This window comes from Cyclopterus lumpus, chromosome 22, assembly GCF_009769545.1.
Source record: "Cyclopterus lumpus isolate fCycLum1 chromosome 22, fCycLum1.pri, whole genome shotgun sequence".
Classification (NCBI taxonomy): Eukaryota; Metazoa; Chordata; class Actinopteri; order Perciformes; family Cyclopteridae; genus Cyclopterus; species Cyclopterus lumpus.
In genome coordinates, this window is record NC_046987.1 from 21,881,096 (window position 1) to 21,891,095 (window position 10,000).

A 10,000-nucleotide genomic window follows, 5' to 3' on the forward strand; every position below is an offset into this window, starting at 1 on the left:
GAAGCAAAACATTTCATTTTCATCCCAAAAACTTTAACGGGATAATCCGCAACATGAAATCTAAATGGAGGATGAGAGTTGCTGCAAACCCTGTAGCTGCATCCTGTAGCTTCTCCCTGTAGCTGCATCCTGTAGCTTCTCCCTGTAGCTGCTCCCTGTAGCTTCTCCCTGTAGCTGCTCCCTGTAGCTTCTCCCTGTAGCTGCTCCCTGTAGCTGCCCCCTGTAGCTTCTCCCTGTAGCTGCTCCCTGTAGCTGCATCCTGTAGCTGCTCCCTGTAGCTGCCCCCTGTAGCTGTTCCCTGTAGCTGCATCCTGTAGCTGCTCCCTGTAGCTGCTCCCTGTAGCTGCTCCCTGTAGCTGCCCCCTGTAGCTGCTCCCTGTAGCTGCATCCTGTAGCTGCTCCCTGTAGCTGCTCCCTGTAGCTGCTCCCTGTAGCTGCATCCTGTAGCTGCTCCCTGTAGCTGCTCCCTGTAGCTGCTCCCTGTAGCTGCTCCCTGTAGCTGCATCCTGTAGCTGCTCCCTGTAGCTGCTCCCTGTAGCTGCATCCTGTAGCTGCTCCCTGTAGCTGCTCCCTGTAGCTGCATCCTGTAGCTGCTCCCTGTAGCTGCCCCCTGTAGCTGCATCCTGTAGCTGCATCCTGTAGCTGCTCCCTGTAGCTGCTCCCTGTAGCTGCATCCTGTAGCTGCCCCCTGTAGCTGCTCCCTGTAGCTGCCCCCTGTAGCTGCTCCCTGTAGCTACCTCCTGCGTCAATGTGGGCTGAGCTGATGTGCTCTACGTTAATACCAGCGAAGAAGAAGATCAAAGGTGGCTGCAGTCCAGAGCTCCTCGGCTCAATCAAGCCCCAGAGTGAGGTGAAGATCCACCAGAAACAATAAGTGGTGTGCCGAGCCCCGCAGCTGATCAATGAGGAGGCAACAGGTTTCTACAGGACGCCTTCTTCACCGGCTAAAAACATTTATTCAAACGGCAGCTGGCGGCCTTCAATAACTGTTGAATAACTTCAATAACTGTCAACTGAAGATAATGATGCATTCCAGATGACAATCAAAGAGCCTCACCAGGGATGCGGGTTGCAGTCGTCCACATCTGCAAGAGAGAAAAGAAAATGGCTGTCGGTGAGTTTAGAATTTAAGGTCCAGAAGAGAGGGTGAATAATGTCGTGTGCAATAGAGACCCCCCCCCCCCCCCCCCCCCCCCAGGGACATGTGACCTACTCTGTGCACAGGTGGCTCCCTCCCAGCCGTCCTTGCAGATGCAGGTGAAGGCGTCGCCCCCTCCGACACACGTCCCCCTGTTCTCGCACGGACCCGAGTCACATGTGCTGTTCTTGGCTAAACAACAACAACAACAACAAAACACAGAGAGTCCCTTTGGTGAGTAAAGTTTGCTGCGTCTCTCCCGCCGGTCACAGAGTCGGGGCAGTGGAGATCCTGACCTGTGTTGCAGGTGCTGCCCCCCCAGCCCGAGGGGCAGCTGCACAGGAAGGAGTCTCCGTGGTCGTAGCACGTGCCCCCGTTGCTGCAGGTGCTGGAGTCGCACTGGCTCTCACCTTTGAATTAGAACAGCGCGATCCTCAGTGAATGACTGGTCGCTAGAGTCGCGTTACCCATCATGCATAGCGGCGGCCGGTCGTCAGGACTCACGTGAGTGGCAGGTCTTCCCCTTCCAGTTGTCCACGCAGTCGCAGTAGAAGTCGTTGATGAGGTCGACGCAGCGGCCTCCGTTCTGACAGGTGTTCCCGTTGCACTCGTTCACATCTGGAGAGGAGCAGCGGGTCAGTATTCAGGATTCAAGGTATTGATTCTGTATTATTACTTATCTTCAAAATGTCACAAAACTCACAGAGTTATGAACGTGAGATTGTTGTATTGACGTTTGCTCGGTATAGATTTATTTAGGGATGCACTGATCTCCTTAGCACTGAGACCAGCGTCTACTTAACAATCTGCAATATATATATATATATATATATATATATATATATATATGTATATATGTATATATACATTATATATATATATATTGATATATATATATTGATATAATGTATATATGTATATATACATATATATAAACATATATATATATATAATATATATATACAAACATATATATGTTGATATAATGTATATATGTATATATACACATATATATATATATATATATAATATATATATATATATATATATTGATATAATGTATATATACATATATAAATATAAATATATATAACAGTGTCATTTGCAAATGTGCACACTGACCAATGTAAGCAGACACACACAGACACAGAAACACACACACACACTCACACTCACACACACAGACACTCACACACACTCACACACCCTCACACACACACCCTCACTCACCTGCGTCACACAGGTGTCCCTCCCAGCCGTCGGGGCAGAAGCACTGGAAGGAGTTGATGCCGTCGATGCATGTGCCTCCGTTCTTACAGGGAGACGACGCACAGTCGTTAATGTCTGCAGGCCGAGAGCAGACGTTACCGATGACTCATTATTAGTTATTGGGTGCTTGTCTCCAATTGGTCTCTCCAAAGATTTTTTCTTTCCTTAATCTTTGGCCTATTTCTATTTCCTTCATATATACTTGTTGTTATGTTTCTACATCTTCAGCTCAGTTTTCTGTTCTGGTTAAACTGTCTGATGAACTATTATGTTGCAGCTTTGTGCATAAAATGAGAATATATCCAATTTTATCTTCAAAAGTCTGACCAAACTCCTTTTCTGTCTCCGTGTGACTGTCAGCTTTTGAGAATCAGAGAACATAAATATATATATATATATATGAGGACTCACTCTCGTGGCAGTAGGTGCCGGTGAATCCCGGCTCACAGGAGCAGCTGAAGTTGCCGGCCGGAAGGCTGATGCAGCGGCCGTGAGGACCGCACACGTTGGATGAGATGTGCCACACCCGCTTCTCGGTGTCGTTGGTCGCCACGGCTACGGTGCAACTGTCAATCACTTGAGGGGGTTTACAGAAGAGGAAAGAGAAAAGGTTGGAACAGAATGACACGCCTTGGATTGAAGTGCACCGTGAACCCCAAAGACCCCGGGACCCTCTCCCCAGGCGGCGTGTTACCTCGGCACCGGTTGGTCTTGCAGTGGTCCTTGAGCTCCGAGCAGGTTCTGCCCTCGTAGTCGTCGGGGCAGCTGCAGTAGAAGTCGCCCATCAGGCTGTGGCACTGGGCCTTGTTGTGGCACGGGTTGGGGCTGCAGGGGTCGTTCTGCACCTGCAGACGGAGCACAGGGAGGTTGGAGGCGCCGTGCTCACCAACCAAAACGTACCCGAGGGGGTTTTCTTTATCCAGTCCTCACCTCACAGGTGGTGCCGGCGAAGCCCTGAGGGCATTCGCACATGAAGCCGTCCAGCAGGGCGTGGCAGCGCCCGCCGTTCCTGCAGGGCCCGCTGGCGCAGCGGTTCCTCTGGAGCTCGCAGTGCCGGCCCACGAATCCCGCCAGGCAGACGCATCCTCTGGCTCCTCCCTCCTGCAACACAGGCAACGCTGTCACGTCGACTCAGTGGCAGAGCTTCCAATTCATATGCTTTAATGTATTCATTCATATTTTTAACGAAATAACAACATGTACTGGAGTTAAAAGTTTAAAACCTCGGCGTCAATCAGTAAAGAATGTTTAAACCAAACTCGTCTTTGTGTGTTTCTGCTGGTTTTAAACGCTGACACGTGTAGTTTATCAATATTTGTCACAAAACATCTAATTGCACATCTAAAAATCCTCTTGACTTATATATATATATATATATATATATATATATATATATATATATATAAGGAAAGGAACCGTACAAGTTAGCAACCGGTGTTCCAAACCCAGACTGCCCGTGGGCACATCCCCTTACGTCCTGACAGGTACTTTGAGGATGATCTATAGTTTGTATTACCGCATCATGTCGCAATGAAGCCGTGTATAAATTCATCGCCCATCAAGACGTCAGAGTTAAAAGGCTATAAAGACCTGGCCAGCCGTGACTCACCTTGCAGGTGCCTCCGTTCTGACACTGACCGTGACAGCTGTTCTGATCTGAGGGAGGAAACAAAGGGATGAGCTTTGGGTTGGACCAGCGTCGGTGCCACAGAAAAGTGCTCCATGCAAACCAGAAGCAAAGCGCTGCATGCCGGAGGAATGTGCAGGTGCAGAACCGGAGGGGCAGGGAGAACATGCAATGTCAAGACGACCCCCCCTTCAAAGCAGCGGTCTAGCTAAGAGGTGGGCCAAGGCGTGGCCGCTGTAGCAGCCGCCTGAGAGCAGGAGAAAGGAGAAGGAATGTTCCAGAAGCATCTTCTACTTCCTTCATCGGAAAGAAAGCCCAGACATGTTGCTGCTGTTTTCTGTCCATATTAAATCTCTCCGTATTACAATAGCTACGAAGGCCCCGTGGGGCGGCAGTAACATGTGTTTCTATGGTTTCGTGTCCATATTGTGAGATTAATGAGGACTTCCAGCCTCAAGCTCGCGAGCATTACACAAGCACACGTCTCGTGGGTCTCATCCATCAGCTTATCTCACGGGAGCCGAGAGATAAATGAGCATTTACTCGTGTACGAGATGCTAAAATGTGAGATTTTCAAAAACAACATTTTCGCTATTTTTCGACCGTTCAGCATTTTGAGGATCTTATGAGGTCATTCCTCCGTTTCTAGAGTAGAATGTTCTCCAAGCTCACGAGGCACATAATGGTCAACATGACAATAGGCCAGATGTTCCCAGAGTCCTATGATCATGTTCCCCAAACGTATAATGGCACATAATGAGAACGTGACAAAGGGTCCTTTGTTCCCACGGTTCAATGCACGAGGCTCCTCCCCCATCCCCCGTTCTCATTCACAACTCGTCACATACGGACATTTAGGTTCATGCAACAAAACCACTCGGTTAGGTTGAGGAAAAGACCCTGGTTTTGGTTAAATGACTGTTTTTAGAACAGGCTGGTTCCCCCAGAAGGGTTTTACTTAGTATGACATGGGCTATTGGAAACATAGGACCTTATAAACATAGGATGTTAGGGACATAGGACCTTATACACATAGGATGTTGGGGACATAGGACCTTATAAACATAGGATGTTGGGGACATAGGACCTTAGGAACATAGGATGTTGGGGACATAGGACCTTAGAAACAGAGGATGTTGGGGACATAGGACCTTAGAAACAGAGGATGTTGGGGACATAGGACCTTAGAAACATAGGATGTTGGGGACATAGGACCCTAGGAACATAGGATGTTGGGGACATAGGACCCTAGGAACATAGGATGTTGGGGACATAGGACCCTAGGAACATATGATGTTGAGGACATAGGACCCTAGAAACATAGGATGTTGGGGACATAGGACCCTAGGAACATAGGATGTTGGGGACATAGGACCCTAGGAACATATGATGTTGAGGACATAGGACCCTAGAAACATAGGATGTTGGGGACATAGGACCCTAGGAACATAGGATGTTGGGGACATAGGACCCTAGGAACATAGGATGTTGGGGACATAGGACCCTAGAAACATAGGATGTTAGGGACATAGGACCTTAGGAACATAGGATGTTGGGGACATAAGAGGACCCTAGGAACATATGATGTTGGGGACATAGGACCCTAGGAACATAGGATGTTGGGGACATAAGAGGACCCTAGGAACATATGATGTTGAGGACATAGGACCCTAGGAACATAGGATGTTGGGGACATAAGAGGACCCTAGGAACATATGATGTTAGGGACATAGGACCTTAGGAACATAGGATGTTGGGGACATAGGACCCTAGGAACATAGGATGTTGGGGACATAGGACCCTAGGAACATAGGATGTTGGGGACATAGGACCCTAGGAACATATGATGTTGAGGACATAGGACCCTAGAAACATAGGATGTTGGGGACATAGGACCTTATAAACATAGGATGTTGGGGACATAGGACCCTAGGAACATAGGATATTGAGGACATAGGACCCTAGAAACATAGGATGTTGGGGACATAGGACCCTAGGAACATAGGATGTTGGGGACATAGGACCCTGGGAACATAGGATGTTGGGGACATAGGACCCTAGGAACATAGGATGTTGGGGACATAGGACCCTAGGAACATAGGATGTTGGGGACATAGGACCCTAGGAACATATGATGTTGAGGACATAGGACCCTAGAAACATAGGATGTTGGGGACATAGGACCCTAGGAACATAGGATGTTGGGGACATAGGACCCTAGGAACATATGATGTTGAGGACATAGGACCCTAGAAACATAGGATGTTGGGGACATAGGACCCTAGGAACATAGGATGTTGGGGACATAGGACCCTAGGAACATAGGATGTTGGGGACATAGGACCCTAGAAACATAGGATGTTAGGGACATAGGACCTTAGGAACATAGGATGTTGGGGACATAAGAGGACCCTAGGAACATATGATGTTGGGGACATAGGACCCTAGGAACATAGGATGTTGGGGACATAAGAGGACCCTAGGAACATATGATGTTGAGGACATAGGACCCTAGGAACATAGGATGTTGGGGACATAAGAGGACCCTAGGAACATATGATGTTAGGGACATAGGACCTTAGGAACATAGGATGTTGGGGACATAGGACCCTAGGAACATAGGATGTTGGGGACATAAGAGGACCCTAGGAACATATGATGTTGAGGACATAGGACCCTAGGAACATAGGATGTTGGGGACATAAGAGGACCCTAGGAACATATGATGTTAGGGACATAGGACCTTAGAAACATAGGATGTTGGGGACATAGGACCCTAGGAACATAGGATATTGAGGACATAGGACCCTAGAAACATAGGATGTTGGGGACATAGGACCCTAGGAACATAGGATGTTGGGGACATAGGACCCTGGGAACATAGGATGTTGGGGACATAGGACCCTAGGAACATAGGATGTTGGGGACATAGGACCCTAGGAACATAGGATGTTGGGGACATAGGACCCTGGGAACATAGGATGTTGGGGACATAGGACCCTAGGAACATAGGATGTTGGGGACATAGGACCCTAGGAACATAGGATGTTGAGGACATAGGACCCTGGGAACATAGGATGTTGGGGACATAGGACCCTAGGAACATAGGATGTTGAGGACATAGGACCCTAGAAACATAGGATGTTGGGGACATAGGACCCTAGGAACATAGGATGTTGGGGACATAGGACCCTATGAACATAGGATGTTAGGGACATAGGACCTTAGGAACATAGGATGTTGGGGACATAGGACCCTAGGAACATAGGATGTTAGGGACATAGGACCCTAGGAACATAAGATGTTGGGGACATAGGACCCTAGGAACATAGGATGTTGGGGACATAGGACCCTAGGAACATAGGATGTTGGGGACATAGGACCCTAGGAACATAGGATGTTAGGGACATAGGACCCTAGAAACATAGGACCTTGCTAACATAGGACCCTAGGAACATAGGATGTTTTAGGATGAGACATGTTACTGTCCATGATAATAGTAAATAATAATCTCTCTAATATGGACAGAAACCCCCTGAAACATGTTTTAGTCTTTCAGAGAGAAGGATGAAATGAAAAGTGAGAGGAAGCTCGTCAGCAGAGAGGACGGGCCTTGGGTCTATCGGTGCTACAGGTACAGCAGCTGGAAAGAGGCTGAGCGCTAATAATCTTAATATTTTGCTGGATTGATACTGACTGATGTCACAGTTCTGGCCAACCCATCCACGAAAGCAGGCACAGTGATATCCACCAATCAAGTTTTTGCAAGAGTAAGCACTGAGGCAAGGCTTCCCCGCACACTCATTAACGTCTGCAAAATGGAGACCAGAGACACAGGAGAGAATGAATGGGAGGAGCCCCGTCACCAAGCGCAGCTTCACGTCGTCACAGCAACACTGAAGTTTAACATCGAGGACTTCAGCTCGGTTTCAGACATCTAGTCCGGAGCACTGCTCGCTGTGTCTAAAGAAAAGGGCTTTTTGGTCTTTTCAACACAGGACTCTGTTACGGAAATGTTTTGGGAAGCGCTGCAACGTTGCACAATACTTGACTTTCGTTGCTCTGAAGGAAATCTTTAAAGGTGCATCAGCAGAGGAGTAAAACACGTATTTTACAGCTCAAAAAAAGTTCACGGCTTTCCTAAGACAAATTCCTAAAAATCTACTAATTCAAATGGTTAAATGTACTTCATTTCCTGGTGCATATATATATATATATATATATATATATATATATATATATATATATATATATATATAGATAGATGGATATATATAGATATATATATAGATAGATGGATATGATACTATAGTGAGACCTTTACTACAGGGTGAAACATGTAAAGCCTTTCGGTTGAGACGTCAGACTCAAACGAGGCCAGATAGCCAGAACATTTACAGGGTGAAGTTCACGTCTGACGGCTCTATGCCCCCCCCCCCCCTCCGGGGTTAATGTCTCTCTTTGGCATTCCCTGAAGGCCAACCTGCGGCATTCCTGCGCCGCCTTGCTCGCTCCAACCCGACACAGTGCATTAATACTACTCCCAGGAGGTAAGCGGCACCTGTTGGCCCGCTGCAACCAAACACCCCGACTGGTTCCCGAACCCCCCCCCCCCCCCCCCCCATGATCCCGCTCTCCCCCAGGAACCAAAAAGGGGGAGCGCTCTGCCGATCTGGCAACGCCAGCCGAACGGCGTTCCGGTCGCTCCCCGCCGTGCATGTCTGCAGGTCGTCAATTGTTTGCTGGCTGAGGTCGGAGGGGGAGTGAGGGCTGCTGTGTCGGAGGGGGGGGCTCACCGTAGGGTGCACGCTGCCCCGCCCCGTCTGGAGCCAAAGATAAACCCCCCCGCTGGACGACATGTTGCCCCAAGGACAGCAGTTGCCAGGCGGGAAGTTATTTTTAGCTTTACTCAATTCACCTGGCTCGAGTTGCAGATGAAGCCCAGCGTGTGTCTCCAATGGGCACACACACACACACACACACACACACACACACACACACACACACACACACACACACACACACAGACACAGACACACACACAGACACAGACACAGACAGACACACAGACACACACACACACACAGACACAGACAGACACACACACACACACACACACAGACACAGACACAGACACACACACACACACACACACACAGACAGACACAGACACAGACACACACACACACACACACACAGACACACACACACACACACAGACACACACACACAGACAGAGACACACACACACACACACACACACACACAGACACACACACACACACACACACACACACACACACACACACACACACACGCTGCAGTAACCCTACTGGTTAAGGGGGGCGGGGCAGCAGAAACACTCACACGACACGCCGGCTTTACCAGAGCGAAACATCACCCAGCATGCAACGGGGGTTTCAATCAGGATATCAGATTATGGATACATTTAAAACGTCCCCCCTCCCTCCAAAATGTTCAATAATCAAATTCTGAAAATTGCAAAAACAATAAAGTGACTCCGTACCGATCTGGCAGGTCTTGCCCGTCCACTGTGGAGGGCAGAGGCACTCGAAGCCGTTCTCCAGGTCCATGCAGGTTCCCCCCTGGGCGCACGGGCCGGAGGCGCACTCGTCCGTGTCTGAAACACAGAGCGGACCGGTGGACAAGCGGTTACCAACAGAGACCTCCAGCTTCCTGTCAGAACATCCAGCCGGTAAAAAGCACTGCGAGCTGTTGTGACGTCATCCAGGTGCGTTCAAATGCAATCTGGTGAAATCTAGCTTTTTGGCAAAGACCGGAAAAAATGCATCAGTTTGAAAGAGAAGTTTCCAGATGTGAGAATATGAAAGGGAATTCCTCCACGAGCTCGCAGGAGCTTTGAATGCAAAATTAAAAACCACGAGTGTGAAGCTTCAGAAGGAAGCAAACATAGAACCATAGAACCATAGAAACGTAGAACCATA

At 48.5% G+C, this 10,000-nt stretch overlaps 1 protein-coding gene across 2 annotated transcripts in view; it reads right to left on the reverse strand.

Moving 5' to 3' along the window:
- LOC117751170 (protein jagged-2-like) overlaps positions 1-10,000 on the reverse strand; it is a 54,742-nt gene that overhangs the window by 10,212 nt on the left and 34,530 nt on the right. The window contains exons 9-19 of one of the 2 annotated variants that reach the window (XM_034562777.1): positions 9,562-9,675; positions 7,732-7,845; positions 4,017-4,063; positions 3,338-3,508; positions 3,102-3,252; positions 2,819-2,983; positions 2,369-2,482; positions 1,643-1,756; positions 1,435-1,548; positions 1,214-1,330; positions 1,058-1,085 (exon numbers count right to left, since the gene is read on the reverse strand). In XM_034562777.1, the coding sequence (XP_034418668.1) occupies positions 1,058-1,085; positions 1,214-1,330; positions 1,435-1,548; positions 1,643-1,756; positions 2,369-2,482; positions 2,819-2,983; positions 3,102-3,252; positions 3,338-3,508; positions 4,017-4,063; positions 7,732-7,845; positions 9,562-9,675 (1,249 nt within the window). The remainder of the gene's footprint in view (positions 1-1,057; positions 1,086-1,213; positions 1,331-1,434; positions 1,549-1,642; positions 1,757-2,368; positions 2,483-2,818; positions 2,984-3,101; positions 3,253-3,337; positions 3,509-4,016; positions 4,064-7,731; positions 7,846-9,561; positions 9,676-10,000) is intronic. The other variant, XM_034562778.1, reaches the window with a different exon arrangement.